A 19,738-nucleotide genomic window follows, 5' to 3' on the forward strand; every position below is an offset into this window, starting at 1 on the left:
TTTGTTTAGGAAATTTGTATTTCCTAATGTGGACTTCCCAAAATAGAAGTTCTGGAAAAGTTTCTTAGGCCTTTGCTAATTTTTTTTTTAAGTGTCTTTCTTTTTTTGAGAGAGGCAGAGATAGGGCAAGTAAGGGAGGGGCAGAGAGAGAGAGAGGTGAGAGAGAGATCCCAAGCGGCCTCCGCACTTCCAGTGGGGCTTGAACCCATGAAGCCATGCGATCATGATCTGAGCTGAGAGCAAGAGTTGGACACTTAACCAACTGAGCCGCCCAGGCGCCCCTGGCCTTTACTAATTTTTAAATAAACTAATATGTAGAGGAGCAGGAACCTCCATTTGTGGTTCTCTGTGCAAGACAGTAGGGCAGAGCCATAAATTGCCTTTATGAAAAAATGTTTGGAATAATACAGGCCTAGAAGAAAATTAGCTAGCCATTTCATGTTAATGAGTAACCCATTAGATCCTTTCCACACAGAAGTAGCGTGTATGTGTGTGTCTATATATACATATATTTACATAAATGTAATCATTTTTTCTCTTAAGACTATCATAAGACTAATTTATTGCTTAGCTCAAGCTGCTACTGTTTATTTTTGCCTTAGTTTGATTGTCACCACACATTTATTTGCACAGTTTAGTAAGTAAGCAATATTTGTATTCCAAATGATCTACTGGGACAAGGGGGGAGACTTAGGGACAGAGTAATGAATATGACTATTAACAGGAAGGTACTTGCTTTTGCTACATGGATATCTAAATCAGTTGGTTCTTAGGAAGGCTCATCTTCCTTGGGGGTGGGCAAGGGGACCATGGTAGCAATATGTGGGAACATCCCCAACCTATCACCTGTCTGCATGGTCTGTCAACTGACCAGATAGCTAACTCATCTCATTTGGGCCAATCTGAGAAGGTCTGATGTCAGCTATCTTAACATTACTTTCAAGTGTAATACATACATTTTTTATGCATGCCAAAGCTGCTAGGGAGTGATGCTAGGGAGTGATGGCCATTTCATGGTCTAAGTGAAAGTCTGACATACCATTCTCAAGTTTACATTCTATCAAAATATATGAACTTCAAAATGAAAGTAATATGCACTATTACTTTTAAATACATATAGTCATGTCCCATGCACCAGCATTTTTTTCCTTGTAAGGAATATTAATGAGCTTTTTGCAATGAATTATTCTATAAAAAATACTGTACATTGAGATTGTAAGTTTTTAAAATCATATATAAACTTTGTAGAACTTTAATGAATACTCATCATTAAACTTTGATTGCTTTTTCTTATTTTCCTAGGATTCTGACACTTCATGACATGTCATTATCTAGAGCAATAATGAACATTGACCTGTTTTGGATTAGTTGATGACCTTTGGAAATGATCCAATAGTATCTACTACAGAGAAGCTGAATATACTTCATTTGGAGTGAACAGCTCAGATCGTCACTGGATTTTTCAAGATGACAGATCCAATGATGGACTTTTTTGATGATGCCAATCTTTTTGGTGAGACCTTAGAAGGTTTGTCAGATGATGCATTTGTACAGCCAGGACCTGTTTCACTAGTCGATGAATTGAACCTGGGTGCAGAATTTGAACCTTTGCACATAGACTCACTCAACCATGTTCAAGGTACTCCAACACATCAGAAGATAACTGATTATGAGCAGTTAAATCAGTTTGATTCAATGAAATTTCACCAGGTCAGTCAGCCTTTTGGTAGCCCAGCTGAACACGTGTTATCTCCACACTCTCAGTTTAATTGTTCTCCAATCCATCCCCCAAACCAACCCAATGGTTTGTTTCCAGATGTAGCAGATGGCAGTCCAATGTGGGGCCATCAGACAGCTACCAGCATTTCAAATCAAAATGGGTCTCCTTTCCACCAACAAGGACATTCTCACCCTATGCATCCAAATAAAAGCTTTGTGGTACACCATGACTTTGCCTTATTTCAGGCCAGTGAACAACAAACACAGTGCACTTCACTACGCTCACAGCAAAACAGAAACAGTCTTAACCCAGGGCAAAATTCTCTTAGCCAGTCTAAAAATTTTATGGATGTTAATGTTTCTGGTCCACACAGAGTCAGTGTTAGCCACCCATCACAAATTACGAATGCATCTACGTCGCAACAGTCTCTTTCAATGCAGCAATTTTCTCAAACATCAAATCCTTCAGTACACTTCCTCAAGTGTAGCAATCACCAAGAAGGGAATTTTAATGGACCTTCTCCAAATATGACTTCTTGTTCTGTCAGTAATTCACAGCAGTTTTCTTCACATTATTCCTTTTCCAGTAATCACGTCTCACCCAACAGTCTTCTGCAGTCCTCTGCTGTTCTTGCACCTAATCATACAAATCAGGCTTTATCAGATTTTACTGGAAGTAATTCCTTTTCACCTCATAGGGGAATCAAGCAAGACTCCACTCAGCATATGCTAAATCCCAATACATCGTTGAATTCAAGTAATTTCCAAATGTTGCATTCATCACATCCTCAGGGTAATTATAGCAATTCAAAATTATCTCCTGTGCACATGAACTTCCCAGATCCTGTTGACTCAGGAACTCAAATGGGCCATTTCAATGATCACGTAGAAACTAATGGCTTTTCATCTTTAGAAGAGAATTTACTTCATCAAGTAGAGTCTCAAACTGAGCCATTCACGGGACTTGACCCAGAAGACCTCCTGCAGGAGGGTCTCCTTCCCCAGTTTGATGAGGCAACATTTGGACAGGATCATTCAAGTCATGTTTTAGATCATGACCTTGAACGGCAGTTTACTTCACATCTGGTAACTCGGCCTTCAGAGATGGCTCAAACTCAGTTGCACAGTCCAGCTCGCAGTTGGCATTCATCACTTTCGAATCATCAGCATTTACATGACAGAAATCGCCTATATTTACAGCGACAGGTTTGTAGCTCTTTTATTTTGATGATTTGGGGTAGGATGGACTTTTACTCATTGAGTTAATTTTATGTGAGACCTATCCAAGGTTGCTCAAACTCAGTCATTCTATTAGGTGAATATGCATATTTTGACATAGGTTTTGTTGCTTTAACGGTCTTATATTTGGAAATTATTCATTGATGTGCTCAGAGCAATATGTTAACTTCTATATTTAGAAAATAGTCAGGTTTTAAGACCTTTTTGTAACTTTCAATTATAATTGCCTTTAATGAAACAATTTATTATCAAAAAGGAAAACTTAACCATAATTAGAAGGAAAACAGTAGACTGGGAACGTTTTATCGCAATGTTTATCATGTTAATACTCTTATAAAGAGCTCATATAAATTTATAAGCAAACTTTTAAGACCTCAGTTGATAACTGGATAAAGCATAGGAGCTGAAATTTCATAAAAAGGTAAGTTGAGCTAATAAAACATTCAGAATAATATACAACTTTAATAATTCAGTTTGCAGTGTGTTTTCATTTTTATGTATTAGAAAAAAATGTTAATGCTTAATGCTGGTGAATTTATGGTGAAATTGGAACTTACAGACCTTTGTCAACTGATACAGGTATTTTGGAAAACAACTAGGTTGTATATTTGAATATAAAAATACTTTATTACAATACCCCAAACGTGGCAAAAGTAATATATCCAAAGATATTTATCTTCTGCTATCTATACAGGACAGTTGGAAGCATCATAGTTTATTATCATAGTGTATTAGGTGGACTATCACAAACATTAAAAAGACTTTGAAGACTAGTACCGAATACCATGTTAATGATTTGGGAAAAGTATAATTCAAAATTAAGATCACAGTAAAGTGGTTAAGAGTACAGGCTCAGGTACCAAACTACCTGGGTTAGAATCTTAGCTACTGTTACATACTAGCTGTGTGACTTTTAGCTAATTATAGAATTTCTATGTGCCTCATTTGCTTTACCTTTCAAATGTGGAATAATAACAGGACCTACATAGTAGAGCTTTGGTAAGGATTTAAAAAGGTATAATATGTAAAAGTACTTAGAACTATGCTTAGTATGTAGTAAGCACTTAAACATTTTTATAATTATGCTTTTTCTCATAGCAGTATGAAAATATGCATATGAAAAAAATATTGAAATAGATTCTTTCAGTCAGGGTAGTACAATAATACTTTGTTTTCTATAGTTTTTGTCATGCTACCATGTTGCTTTTATAATAAAAAAGTATTTAATGTAATATTTTATCATTTGTCTGAAATCACGTTAAATTCAGGATTTCTAAAATGCTTCAGTTCCTTGGTTACCTGTGAGATTTGGTGGACAATGTAATATATCACAGTACTTAAAATTAAACATGTAGGGACCATTCATTCCTTTCAGAGCTTTCAAGTGTTTAAAGAAGATAAAAATCTTTATTTTTTTCCCTTAGCTTGATTTTATTTGTTTCAAGTGGTATTTTCAGTACATTTTTTTGACATGTTTAGATAGATTTTAACATATTTAAAAGGCACTCATAAACCCTCCCTTCTCTTTTGTAGCCTGAGTAGAATATTATGATTTTGCTCCCTCTACTGGAAGAGGACCAAGCATCCTCTTTAGAAGGACCCTGGGAAAAACTTCTACTGCTTGAACCTAGGGTCATCTGTCCACTTAATATGCAGATTTCTGACTAGTTGGACTAGTCATGTTGTCTAGTGTATACTTGTCGTTATGAAGCCCAAAATTTATTTACTGTTTACTTTTATTTTTCTAGGGGCCTTGTAATCAATTTTTTTTTAATTCATGTATTTCTAAACATTTCTGTTGGCTTTAAAAGAAGTTATAGATCTGGAATGAATAAAGGGTAATTATAAGTAACTAAAGTAGTCCCTTTTGCTAGCATGTAGATAGTATTGTCTCAGAGAAATTTTTTTCAGACCCATCCTTTCATAAACCATCTTCCTCTACTGATACATTCATAAGGCTTTGTTTAAATCCATTCACCTTTTTGTTCCAGAGTTTTTGTTTTGCTAACATCTCATTCTTTATGTTAGGTGTTCAAAAAAGGTAAAAGGCAGTTGGTTTGGAATATTTTGTTGACTTATCAAAAGCTGTTCTCAAGTTTCCTATTATTTCTTAGTGCTAAAAATATTTGGGAGTTGTTGGTTGGGGTGAAGACGAGGGATGGATTTGGTAGAGAAGGTGGAGGATGATTATGACTGAGTTTTATGAATTGTAGATAGGTTTTATATGTACCGAATCATAGGTCACATATCCTAAATATGTGAAATTTGATTTAATGTGTGTAATTTTAATAAATTTTGGTGGAGTTACAAGTTTTTTTGGCTATGTAATCTTCCGAATGTTCTGGATGGTTATGGTTACTACATAGAAAAATTGCTGTATTAATGAGTAGTTCTTCTTACGTTATTATGGTCTTTCCCCAGATTCTTTGGAAATAAATTTTTTTCTTTTAGATTTTTTTTAACTGTCTCTCTTAATCGCAGTAATTTCATTTCAGACTAAATTAGCATAGTTGAATGTATATAGACATTAGAGGTTAAAAAATAATCTCTTATTTGGTATAACTTTTGGCTTGTCCAAATCAAAAAAATGAGATTCATTTTATTATAGCCAAAACAAGATATTCTTTAACCTAATGTGTGAAAATTCATAATGGCACTCTATTCAGAATTCTAGAAAGCTTCAGTGAGAGTGTTGGATATGTAAAGAATACTTCTAAGCCTTGCTTTTGCTTATCTCCCAACTGAGGTCAGGCGGTTGTGGATATAATTTCAAATATCTTGAAGTAAGTACTCTGAAGTCTCTGTCAGTCATTAAAAACAGTGAATATTGCTGAGAACATTTCTTATATAATTGACTCTAGAATTTTACCATGAGAAAAGAAAAAGGGTAAGAAGCTATAGCAAGTGTTCCTAAATGTAAGTACTCACTAAACATAAAATACTAGCTTATTTTCCTGTGTAATTTTTAGAGCATAGGAATTTCGAGAAAAAAATACTATAAACTTTTCATTGCTCTCTTATGACAGACACCTTCTGCTATTTTGTAACACGAAATCTTTCATTTTTGTCTTCTTTGTAAAGTAGAAATAACATTATGTGTTCTCTCAATGTTTATAAATTCAATTTAATGTAAGTTTGATAGCCGTGTAAAATATGTGGGATAGCTGAAATAGCATTCAAAACAAAAAATATAATTTTAGGATGTATATAATTCCTTGTTGGTTTCATACTGTGATGAATTTATTACTTTATTTAGTACCTTGAATTTTTCATTTTCTTCCCGAGGATAGGGAAACTTACATTACCTATAGGTTTTTAAAGAAAGTAGAGAAACACCTGTTTGAATAGCCTATGTCAGACACATTTTAAAACAATGAATTTTTTTGTGATAAAAAATTTAATATGTGGTTTTTAAAAAAATTGGACCATATAGAAAACAAACAAGTTAAAAATAAGTTACTTGTGGGGCGCCTGGGTGGCTCAGGCAGTTAACCGACTGACTTTGGCTCAAGTCGTGTTCTCACAGTTTGTGAGTTCAAGCCCCCATCGGGTTCTGTGCTGACAGCTCAGAGCCTGGAGCCTGCTTCAGATTCTGTGTCTCCCCCTCTCTCTCTGCCCCTCCCCTGCTCACACCACACACACACACACACACACACACACACACACACACACTTTCTCTCTTTCTCCCCCCAAAATAAATAAACATTAAAAAAAATTTTTTTAATGTTACTTGTAATACCACTACCAAAGATGCCATTGTTGACATTTTGCTGTATGAGTTTCCAGTGAGATCTGTTGTTTGTCTCATCCCTGTCCTTCACCTACATATTTTTGCATTTTTAAGAAATAAAGTTGAGGTCATTATAGTTCATGCTTTTTGGCAAGTGGCTCTTTTCACCTTCCAATTACTATGTTGCAGACATTTTTCAAGTCATTGACTGTTTTTCTGAAAATGATTTTGAATGGCTGAATAGTTTAACCATTACAGGATTGCTAAAAGTACCACATAAAAAATAAGGTTATTATTGAGCACTGGAAAAATCTGAATCATGTTTAATTAAAATATATTTATATTTTTCTTGCATATATTACCATCACAATTCAATTTAAAATAGATGTGTAGCAATAGCAAATATTATAATGACTAACATGTAGAGTACCTACTTTGTGTTAAGCAGTATTCTGAATACTTTAGCGTACATTAATACATGGATCCCTCACAACACTCCTTTTATTTGGATACAGTTATTTCCTTGAGTTTCTGTGGGAGGAAACTGAAGTACAGAGAAATTAAATAGTATATACCCCAAGTGACACACACACCTAGTGTGGAGATAGCCAGTGGCCAGACTGGATTCAAACCAAGTTTAAGTCCATTATATTGTTGTCTTACCCACTTTTACTTTCCTTCAAAGTATGTTAGTACATTGTAATATGTAACAATAATATACTAAATGATTTTTCCCTACTCATCCCCTCCCCCTTTCAAAAATCTACCCTACTGATGAGGCAGAAACTTGCTTTAGAATCTTTAAGTGGAAAAGAGCATGCATCTCATGTATTCTGGCCATGTTGGCAAATAGTTTATCCATTACCAAAGGGAAAAACACTCCCAGAACAAAGAGAAGTAAACCAAAATAGCTATTGCTTCCAAGAGTGTTGAGACATTTTTAATAAAACTGTATAATAAGAAGGTAACAACAAATGCTCTAAAGATAAATGTGATCATTATCTTCAAGTGTTTAAAGAACGTTAGAGGTCAGAACTAGGCTTGCTAAGTGAAAGTCACAGAAAAGTGGATTATCATTTGATACTAAGGAAGAAGTTTGAAGTTCCTTTCAATGAAAGCAGGTAAATAGAATGGCTCAGATGTGTCACAGAAAGAATTCCTAGAGTGGGTGTAAGATGGACTAAATTGGTAGGTTCTTTTCAACTCTTAAGACTCTGCAGTTGTAATTTTGGGTTTCATTGCAGGACATATCATTCATATTGCCTGTTTAGCTCGTGAGTGGTGATTACAAATAATGAAGAAAGAGAAAGAAATATGACAGGTTCTCTGCTATCCAACAATGTCAGGGAACTTATTAAACATGAGTAAATTTCCAGATAGTTAAAATGTATTCTATTAAGCATGAAAATCTTTAATTATATGGCACCCTCTCCCACCCCCAGAGGGCGATGATGATGGTGGTAGAATGCTTGGTTAGGAAAAGATGAAGAGAAAGAGACTTTTATATGGAGGTCTTGTATGTTCAAATATGTTATGGTTATTTTTACACTTAAGTAAGGATCCCCACTTAAGTAAAAATCTGTTGGAACACATTTCTTAAGCAGAAACATAGCTAATTTTGTGTAGAAGGAAAGTTGTTTTTAAAAAAGACGGGGGGTGCCTGGGTGGCTCAGTCGGTTGAGCGTCCAACCGACTCAGGTCATGATCTTGGGGTCTGCGAGTTCGAGTTCTGCATCGGGCTCTGTGCTGACAGCTCAGAGCCTGGAGCCTGCTTCAGATTCTGTGTCTCCTTCTCTCTCTGCCCCTCCCCCGCTCATGCTCTGTCTCTCTCTCTGTCTCTGTCAAAAATAAACATTAAAAAAAACTAATAAACTATGTTTAAAAAGAATGGGAAAAAAAACCTATGTAAAACTAAAGGGATTTGCTATATGTTGTTATACTCATTTGAACTCAGAGGATCCCAAGCTCTTTGCTAGGTTTTTTTTTCTCCTAGTGGTAACTTTTCCTAAGTCAAAAAACCAACATATATATATATGTATATATATATATATATATATATATATATATATATATATATATACATATATATATATATGTATATATATATATACACATATATATATATACACACACACATATATGTGTGTGTGTGTGTACAATTAAAAAAAACTTGTCACTCCACATATATTCTGGACAAAAGGAAGAGAAAAAACTAAGAAGTTTTTAGATTGTCTCCTTGAAGTGATTAAAAATCTTATACCATCCTTCTGTTGATCAGTATGCTTAAATCTTTATGCATTTGGTGTGGTATATTGCCTATAAGAAGTTTCAGAATTCCTATTGTCTAAGCCAGAACACAATATAGAAATTATGTATAGGAATTTCCCTTTTAGTTCCTTTTTTTTTTTTTCCCAGTTCAAGTGGACTAGTTTTTGGCTTTGACATTTCTGTCATGTCTTCAGGATTAAAATGTTCTATTTGAACGGAGAAATTCATGGAATATTAGCTAGTTCTAAAATATGATCTTAATAACTGAACTCTGACTGTATTGTAGAAGAGTTGAGCTCTGCACAGCCTGCCAAGAATCAGAGTAACAGAAACTCCAGTCGTTAACAGTAGCTTTAAGGCTGTTGACCTCTAACATGCATACTTAAGGGTGAAAGGTGAACAGGAAGTGAATTCCAGGGGTGGGGAAGAGGCAGCAGTTGGTGAGAAATTTGTGGATTAGTGCAGTATGTGAAGAGCATGAGATCCAAGCCAAACTTCAAAGTAGGTCTAACAAAATTTTGTTGTGTTTAATTTTATTGATGAGGTGCACTTCCAGATAGCTTAGGACTACTCCGTCATTTACTTGTTAATGTCTGAAATTGAAAACAACGTGATAGGGCTACTGAGCCATCCAACTTTATATCTATTATGATAACATGAATACACAGTTGTTTTGGAATACATCAGTGTGGGTGATCAGGTTTCTTCATTTGGGTATTTGGGCTGAAATTATTTTAAATTAAGGAAATATTTTAATACAATGTAGTGTGGGTAATATAGGAAAAGGGATAATAAGCACATAGTTGGGAAGTTTGGACTGCAGTTTCAGTTACATAAAATCTGGTAATTTGCTATGCTCAACTGTGCAAATAATACCTTGCACATTTATGATGCAAGTAATACCTTACAGATTATGAAAGGACAGTCTTTAAAGCAAGATTTTTTCCTACGTGAATATATGTTTGTGTACCTGAAAGCAGTACAAGTTTACATTGACCATTTCATGGAATTTCATAGGATTTTTGATCTGGACAAGATTTTCCTCCATTCTCAAACACGAAAAAAACAAAACAAAACAAAACAGTGGTAGAGAAGTCATAATTTGCTTGCTAACTAGTTATCAGATTCCTTTTGTAGTTTAAACTCAGAAATGAAAGTGATACCATACGATAGTGAGACACTTAGATTTACTGTGTCGTGTTATAAAATGCAAATATGACTGGTTGTCTCCAAATTGAGAGATAAGTTAACTTTTGGAGGGTTTTGTTTGTTAGGTGTATATAGCTTTTAATGTGTCATAAGGTTTTAACTATATCTTTAGTCTTTAAAGAAAACACCCTTATTATTTGTCAAATGTAGGTATAAGTTGTATATACTGAATTTTATATAACATCTGTGTTTTGGAAGTGTTGCATTTTTAATGCTTTTATTCAAAATTTACTAGTTGTCCACCAGGTATATGAGATTATGCTGGGCAGTGAGGTTGCAAAAATGAAGGATCTGGTCCTTTGCCTTCGAAGAACTCAAATTGAAAAATCATACTTTCCCTTTGATCCCATTATAATTTCAGAGCTGTTATCTTTTCATTTCTGATTCAGTTTCGATTACAGTGGTTTCCAGTACTTTTCCTTAGCTGTCCAGCTGAGTGATTAGGAATGAGTGATTTACAAACAAAAAATTAATTTTTTTGACTTATCCTGTTTAAAGGAGTTATTGTAGTTTCTAGGTTGTCTCTGTTTCATGACTTTTTAGCGATCTCCCATTATGTGATTCTTCATATACATCTATTAATATATGAACATATATTATACAATTGTCTCAGGTCCAGTTGCTTTTGTGAATGGCAGAGCCAAGAAAGCAGGCCCTTTTCTTTTGAGCTTCTAATCTACTTTATTACAAACTATTGCAAAACTCTTATAAAGTTGTGCTATGTACTCAACTTGAAATACTATTTTTTTGTGTGTCAAAAAAGAAATAGTGGGGCGCCTGGGTGGCTCCGTCAGTTAAGCACCCTGCTCTTGATTTCGGCTCAGGTCGTGATCTCGCGGTTTGTGGGTTTGGGCCCCACGTTGGGCTTCGTGCTGATGGTGCGAATCCTGCTTGGGATTCTGTCCCCCGCTCTGTCTCTGCCCCTCCTCTGCTTGCTCTCTCTCTCTCTCTCTCTCTCTCAAAGTAAATAAACGTTAAGAGAAAAAAGAAAAAAAAGTTACTGAGAGATATACTTGTGATATTGCTAGATAAATTTCCCAGGGCTTTATTCCCCTAAATACCTCAAATGAATGTAAGACTTTTAGAAGTAATTTTTAAAAAATTAAAATAGTAAACGTTAAGAGTATAATTAGAGATAGAAATAGTAATAACTTTTGCACAGTATTTTGAAAAGTGGTTTTTTTAACATTATTTGAGTCTTTTTGGTAATATTGTGGGTTGTATGCAAGTTAGTAATATTTCCCAGAATTTGCAGATCAAGTATTTGAAGTGTCAGGAAGGGAAACAACCTGTCTAAAGTCAAACAACTACTAATGGCTTAGCAGAAACAGCACGTGTTCCTTGAGCACCTGCTATTTATCTGTCAGGTGCTGTGCTAAGTACTAAAAGTACAAAAAGGAAGATACTTCTAAGGCTAGGCCTGTGTTTTTGTTATTTTACAAGAACAAAAATGGGTCCAATTCAGCGTAAGTGATATTAGAAATGTCAATATTATGAATGTGTTCAAACTGTAGATTTTGAAGGTATCACTTATTTTTTTCTAACTTTATTTTGAAAAATATTTTAAACTTACAGAAAAGATGAAAGAATTATATAATGAGCATCCATATTCCCATTGATGTAGACTCACGATCTGTTAATTTTTTGCCACATTTTTGCTTTCTTGTTTTATTTTTATTTTTAATAAAAGGTAACTTTTACTAAGTGTTAAAACTTAGTATCACCAGTAATGGGATATCATGACACTGTGTATATATATATATATATATATACACACACATACATATATATGTATATATATATGTGTATATATATATATATATAAAATTATTATTTTTTTAGAGAGAGAGACCACATGAGCCAGAGAGAGGGGCTGAGAGGGGGAGAGAGAGAATCCACACTGAATGTGGAGCCCAATGCGGGGCTCAGTCCCACGACCGAGGGATCATGCCCTGAGCCAAAATTAAGAGTCAGACGCTCAACCATCTGAGCCACCCAGTTGCCCCTACCCCCAATTATTTTAACATGGCTCTTCTTAGAACAGGTATATCCTCCTACAAGAATACTTTTATCACAATCAAGAAATTAACAGATAGTAACAATAAATATCATAGTGTATAGTCCAATAAAATCCTATACGAATACTATGCGAATTTCAATTTTTTTAAAGAAGATTTTATTTTTAAGTAATCTCTACACCCAAAGTGAGGCTCGAACTCAAAGCCCTGAGATCGAGTCGCACACTCTACCAACTGAGCCAGCCAGGCACCCCCCCACCTCCAAATTCAGATTTCTTAAGTTACCCCATAATATTCTTTAGAGATGTTTGTTTTAAAATCCAGGATCCTGTCAAAAGCCAGGCATTGCATTTATATCTCCTTAAATCTCCTTTAACCTAATACAGGTTTTCCAGGCCTTTTTGTTGTTCTTTCCTGGTGTTGACATTTTTTAAAAGTCCAGGCCAGTTGCCTGTATTTGTCTAATTGTTTCTTCATAATACAGCTTAAACATTATTTATTTATTTGTTTGTTTATTTATTTATTTATTTATTTTGTTAAGAATGCTGCAGATGATTTTGTGTATTTCCATTGAATTTCAATAGGAGGTGTGATATTAGTTTGTCCCATTATTGGTGATACTGAGTTTTATCACTTAGTAGAAGTACCTTTTCCCCTTTGGAATTAATAAATAAATAAAGGGGCGCCTGGGTGGCTCAGTCGGGTCGGTTAAGCGACCGACTTTGTCTCAAGTCATCATCTTGCGGTCCATGAGTTCAAGCCCCGCGTCGGGCTCTGTGCTGACAGTTCAGAGCCTGGAGCCTGTTTCAGATTCCGTGTCTCCCTCTCTCTGACCCTCCCCCGCTCATGCTCTGTCTTTCTCTGTCTCAAAAATAAATAAACGTTAAAAAAAAAAATTAAAAATAAATAAATAAAAAGTGGAATTGTTTTCATCAAGAGTTGGACCCAGGGATTCAAAAAATCATTAAACATGCTATAAGTTATTATCATTTTTATTATTTTTGAGTATTTGGCTAGTGGGAATCCTTTTAAGCTAACTCCATGCCCTATTAATATGTCCTCATCAATCTCTAATTACTTCTCTACTTTCTGGCGCAAGAAGATGTTTTTAATTTCCCTTAGACCTGGAATCAGCCTTTTTTGCTTGTTTGTTTTTAAGGCACTCATTTAGTTTGTGAACCCTATGTAATAACACAACATCTCAGTACCATTGTGTAGTTTCTGAGCTTTGTTTCATGTTGGATGCTTGTGATTATATGAACAAATTCTGGAAATTGTTTATTCAGTTTCATAAGTACTCTGTCAACCTGTGTGATTTTGCATGGTGCTGTGCTGTGTGTGAAATAAGAAGTAGTCCTTGCTTGGTATTTGATTTCGGTTAAGTTTATATTGAAGAGAGGGATTTAAGTTTTTTTAAAAGTTGGATACAAACTTTTGAGAACATACCATGTACTAAGCACTAATGTAGTTATAATTTTTAGATGGTTTTGTCTGTAAGATACTCATTTGTTGATAAATTCAACAAATATATTTTTAATACCTGACATATATAAGACAATATGGTAGGCATTCTGCTTTTTTGTAAACTCACAAGGGAGATAAGACCCATAGAACAAATATGCATGAACCAGCCTCCCGAATAATGTATTGTCAGCAGTATATGCCTAGACATGATATATAAATAATCGAAAATGGTGGTGGATTCTAAAATATTGGTTTATGTAGCGTTGTGTTTCTCCTTTGGGGATTTGTAATATTTCAGATCTCTTTTTTTTTTTTTAATTTTTTTTTTCAACGTTTATTTATTTTTGGGACAGAGAGAGACAGAGCATGAATGGGCGAGGGGCAGAGAGAGAGGGAGACACAGAATCCGAAACAGGCTCCAGGCTCTGAGCCATCAGCCCAGAGCCCGACGCGGGGCTCGAACTCACGGACCGCGAGATCGTGACCTGGCTGAAGTCGGACGCTTAACCGACTGCGCCACCCAGGCGCCCCTCAGATCTCTTAATGAAAATGATTTATTTCAGGCATCTACTGACTGCCTAATGTATGAAGAGACCTAGACATTTGACAACTACAAAAGTAAACATGTTCATTGCAAGTATTCAGAAAAAGTTTAGAAAGCACAAGCAAGAAAAGTCACTCCTCATCACACCAACTAGAAACAATCCCTTTTTATATCTGGGAGATCTATGCTTTCAGTCTTTTTTTTTCCCTCTATTAAATATAATTTATTGTCAAATTGGTTTCCATACAACACTCAGTGCTCATCCCAACAGGTGCCCTCAATGCCCATCACCCACTTTCCCTTCCCCCCTACTGCCCATCAATCCTCAGTTTGTTCTCAGTATTTAAGAGTCTCTTATGGTTTGCCTCCCTCCCTCTCTGTATTCAGTCTTTTTTTAAATGGTAGTATAGTTCACATGCATGTATGCTTTTAGTCTTATGCTCTGTATCTGTTTACCTATTTGTTTTGTTTCAAATTTTCAGCTTTATGTAGATATAATTGACATGTAATGAACCGAACATATTTAAAGTGTACAGTTTGCTAAATACACACACACACACACACACACACACACACACACACACACACACACACCCCAGTGAAACCATCATCACAATCAGGATAATGAACATACTCATCATCCTAAAGAGTTTCCTGTGTCTCTTTTCTTCCATTTCCCACTCCCCCCGCCCCACAAGGGCAACCACTAATCTGATTTCTGTCGCTATAGATTAGTTTGCATTTTCTAGAATTTTATACACATGGAATAATATAGTGTTTACTCTTTTTATCTGGTTTCTTTTATTTGGTGTAATTGTTTTGAGATTCATCCAGTAAGTACAGGTATAGTAGTTCATTTTGTTTTTTATTCCGAAGTAGTATTCCTTTATATGGATATACTGCAATTTGTTTATCTGCTTGTCTTTTGGAAGAAGATACTCTTTCTAATTTGGGATTATCGTGAATAAAATTGCTATGAACATTAGTATACAGCCTTTATGAGGACATACACTTTTTTTTTTTTTAAGAATAAGAGTATTTTTATTTCATCTACAAGATTCACATTTTTCATATTTTAAGACCTCTGAAACTGGATGCATCTTTCGATTGATGGCATTTTATAATATCTCTTAGGGAAGCAGCAGTTATGAAGAGGTTGGAATTACATGCACATGCATTCAAAGTGTCAGGGTGTCAGCAGATGGAAGGAAATCCAGAAGACAGGAGCAGAGGGCAGTCTTAACTGGTAGAAAGCAATTTGTGTTCAAAGTACTGGCAATGTTTCTGGAGCCAGAGTCAAAGAAAATTAGCTCTGCATAACTATAAAACCATGTTTGGGAGACTCTCAGCCTTGGCTTTTCACATTATGGATTATATTAGGAAATGCTTCATCACCAGCCCTTTTCATGGCACACAGGATAATTTTATGGGGATGAACTTGGATATTGGATAGTGATGACTCTAAGTGGAAAATTGATGAAGATTAGGTCTCTGAATTTTGAAGCAGTTTTAGGAATACCTTAACTGATTTATTTCGCTTAGTTTTCCTTTTTTTTTACTTTTTTTTAAATCTTTTTACATTTATTTATTTTTGATAGAGTGAGACAGAGCACGAGCAGGGGAGGGGCAGAGAGAGAGGAAGACACAAAATCCGAAGCAGGCTTCAGGCTCTGAGCTGTCAGCACAGAGCCCGACATGGGGCTCGAACCCACAAACCGTGAGATCATGACCTGAGCCAAAGTCGGACACTTAACTGACTGAGCCACCCAGGCGCCCCACTTGGTTTTCCTTTTTATGTATGCACAAAGGTGTGATTGATGACTAAAAAAAAAAAAAAAAAAAAAATCTACATCTAATTAAGCCAAAACCTTGCCTTTCATTTTGGATTTTTTTTTTTTTAAGTTTATTCATTTGAGACAGAGAAAGTGCAAGTGGGGAGCGGTGGTGGCGGGGAGGGGCAGACGGAGAGGGAGAGAGAGAATCCCAAGCAGGCTCCACACTCAGCACAGAGCCCAGTGCAGGGCTCAGACCCACAAACGGTTAGATCATGAACTGAGCTGAAATCAAGAGCTGGATGCTTAACTGACTGAGCCACCCAGGTGCCCCCTGTTTGAATATTTTGTTGTTGTTCTGTTTTTGGATAATTTTTATTAGTATGTATTCACTCTTTTCTTCTGTTGTGTAATCTCCCCATCCAGTGTGTTTCTTAAATCTCATTTTCATTCATTTTATGCTTTACACGTCTCTGCCTAACATGCTCAATCTTTCCTCTAACGTACTGAACATTTGGAGTATAATTATAATAGTTGTGCTACTGTCCTTGTCTACTACATCTATCATCAGTGTCATTTCCGAGTCTGCTTTTGTTGATTGATTTTTCTCCTCAGTGTAGTCTATGTTTTCTCCTGCTTTGAATGCCTGATAATTTTTGAATGGATGCCAGACATTTGGAATCTTACCTTGTTAACAGTGATGGAAAGTTTTACATTCCTATAAATATTCTTGAATTTTGTTCTGAGATACAGTTACTTTGAAATCCGTTTATCTGTATAAGATCTGTTTTTGGGCTTTGTTAGGCTGGACTAGAGCAATCTTTAGGGTTAATTTTCCCACACTCCTGACACAATAGCCTTCTCTGTCCAGTACCTTGTGAAATACAAGATTTTCCACTATGACTCTGATGGGAAGATGAACTATTCTTGGCCCTAGTGAGAAGTCAGCTGTTTTCAAGTAGTGTGTTCTGGGCCTTGGGTAGTTTCTCCACAAACTAGTAGCACTAATCCGTACTCACTTAAAACCTTATGAAGATCTCTAGAGGTGTTTCCTTGTGAAGCTCTCTCTCATCTCCAGAACATTCCCCAGCAAACTAGCTGCCTTGGCTTTCCTGGACTTCCCAGCTTTGTCTCAACGCAAGGAGGCTGTAAGATTCCATGTGGCTGCCTCTTTCCCTGTTCTGCAGTGTGGAAACCCTCTCCTTGAAGTAAGTAAGCTAAGACAGGAGTCAATCTTAGCTCATCTGTTTCCCTTCTCTCAGGGATCACTGTCATGGGTTACCTGATGTCCATTGTTTAAAAGCTATTGTTTTATGTATTTTGCCTGGCTTTTCAGTTGTTTCAAACATGAGTGTAAATCCAGTTCCTATTACTCCCACCTTGGCCTTAATTGGAAGACTTATACTGCTATTTTAATGACTTTATAATAATTTATAATGTAGAAGTGCCATAATTGTTTAACCAGTTTGTTTTTGGATAGTATAATGAACATCATTGTAGATAAATTGTTGTGTATACCCATGATTAGACAGAGCCCTAGGAAATCAAGGTAAATGTACAGACTTTCCTTTGAAGACTTGTATAATTATGAATCATAATAAAAACACAAATAGCCAATAAGTTCAGAGCAGTTATAGTCACGTTCATGACTTTACATATATTTTCTCATTTAACCTTTGAAACAACTATGTGAGGTAGATCTTACCACCTATTCATTTTACAGATAGGGGCTTGAAGCATAGAATTGTTAAATAGCTTGCTCAGGGTCATACAGCTAGTAAACAGCACAGCAAGTTTTCAAATGTAGGCAGTAGGACTCCAGCCCACGTTACCCTCTGTTGCTTTAGGGTTTGGGAATATATAGTCATGTATCAATTTCTTGTTGTTGCTGTAAAAATATCACAAATTTGGTGTCTTCAAACAACATAAATTTATTATCTCATAGTCCTGGAAGGCAGAAGACTAAAATGGATCTCACTGGGCTAAAATCAAGGTGTTGTCAGGGCCACATTCCTTCCTAGAAGCTGTAGGAGAGAATCCATTTTCTTGCTTTGCCAGTGTGTGGAGGCTAACCACATTCTGTGGCTTGTGACCCCTTTCAGCAATGACTGGTTGAGTCGTTCTCTCATTCATTGTATGACCATCATCTACCTCTTTCTTCCACTTATAAGGACTCTTGTGATTACTCTGGGTCTAGGATAATCTCCCTCTATTTTAAGGTCAACCTTAATTTCATCTGCAGTCTGAATTTTCTTTTGCAGTGTTAACATATTTACAGATTTGGGGGATTAGGAGGTTGATATCTTTGGGCGGGGGGGTCATTATTATTCAGCCTTCCACAAGCCATGAGGCCAATTAGAAGATACTCCTTTAAAGAATGAATTTAATGTTTTTTTGTTTTTTTGTTTTGTTTCTGAAAGAGAGAGAGAGACAAAGCATGAGCCAGGGATGGGGCAGAGAGAGAGGGAGACACAGAATCTGAAGCAGGCTCCAGGCTGCAAGCTGTCAGCACAGAGACTGATGTGGGGCTCGAACTCAGGAACTGTGAGATCATGACCTGAGCCAAGTCAGATTCTTTTAAAAAAAATTTTTTTTTCAACGTTTATTTATTTATTTTGGGACAGAGAGAGACAGACCATGAACGGGGGAGGGGCAGAGAGAGAGGGAGACACAGAATCGGAAACAGGCTCCAGGCTCCGAGCCATCAGCCCAGAGCCTGACGCGGGGCTCGAACTCACGGACCGCGAGATCGTGACCTGGCTGAAGTCGGACGCTTAACCGACTGCGCCACCCAGGCGCCCCTAGATTCTTAACTGACTGAGCCACTCAGTCTCCCCTAAAGAATGAATTTTATAAGGACCTAGTTTATGACTTTATGACTTCTCATTATGAAAAGCCTGTTTGAGTATCTTATCCTTATTTTCCTCTTTAGTCTTTTCTCTCTGCTAGGAGAGACTCATGCTAGGAGTCATCTAGTGATCTAGAAGGTAGTGATTTAGAGTTGGCTATCCAAAATTTACAGTTTCACATTTCCAAATAATGCATATTTAACTGATTTAAATAAATTCAACAATTTTCAAAAAAAAGCCCCACAATTTTTATTCATTCAGTAATAATTCAGCAAGCCCCTGTCCGATACCAGACATTGCAGTGGGTACTTTTTATAAGTATCACGTTTTATCTTCACAATGATCTTAGGATGTTAACAGCGGCATCTTAATTTATAAATGAGGGAACTGGACTTAGGATAGTTTATAAATCACAGACCTAAAAGTTGAACCCAGATTTGAGAAAAGTAGGTATTGAGAACAGATAAAGAGGTTATGATTTTGTAATACATAATCTATTTTTACTTGTTTAAAAAATTTTTTTAAATGTTTTATTTATTTTTGAGAGAGACAGAGGCAGAATGTGAGCAGGGGAGGGGCAGAGAGAGGGGGAGACACAGAATCTGAAGCAGGCTCCAGCTCTGAGCTGTCAGCACAGAGCCCGACATGAGGCTCGAACTCACGAGCTGTGAGATCTTGACCTGAGCCGAAGTCGGACACTCAACCGACTGAGCCACCCAGGTGCCCCTTAACTTATTTTAATAGTTTCCATTAATATTGATTACAGAATAATTTTATGTAATTCCAAAATAAGTCATTAGATATTGTAACACTGCATGGATCAGTACTATTTTTTTTTCCAGATAATCTGATTTCCAAAGTGTTGCTGTATTTTATTTTGTAAAAATGCTCTTACTGACTCTTTTGCTTTATGTCATGTACTTTTA

General features: G+C 36.0%; 1 protein-coding gene across 5 annotated transcripts in view; it reads left to right on the forward strand.

The window, feature by feature from the left end:
* CHD9 (chromodomain helicase DNA binding protein 9) overlaps positions 1-19,738 on the forward strand; it is a 240,894-nt gene that overhangs the window by 80,274 nt on the left and 140,882 nt on the right. For all 5 annotated transcript variants that reach the window (XM_040498014.1, XM_040498017.1, XM_040498016.1 and 2 more), the window contains exon 2: positions 1,303-2,925. In XM_040498014.1, coding sequence (XP_040353948.1) covers positions 1,468-2,925 — 1,458 coding nt within the window. In that variant the 5' untranslated portion in view covers positions 1,303-1,467. The remainder of the gene's footprint in view (positions 1-1,302; positions 2,926-19,738) is intronic.

The sequence above is a fragment of the Herpailurus yagouaroundi genome, unplaced genomic scaffold (genome assembly GCF_014898765.1).
Source record: "Herpailurus yagouaroundi ecotype Mexico unplaced genomic scaffold, PumYag 190, whole genome shotgun sequence".
Lineage (NCBI taxonomy): Eukaryota > Metazoa > Chordata > Mammalia > Carnivora > Felidae > Herpailurus > Herpailurus yagouaroundi.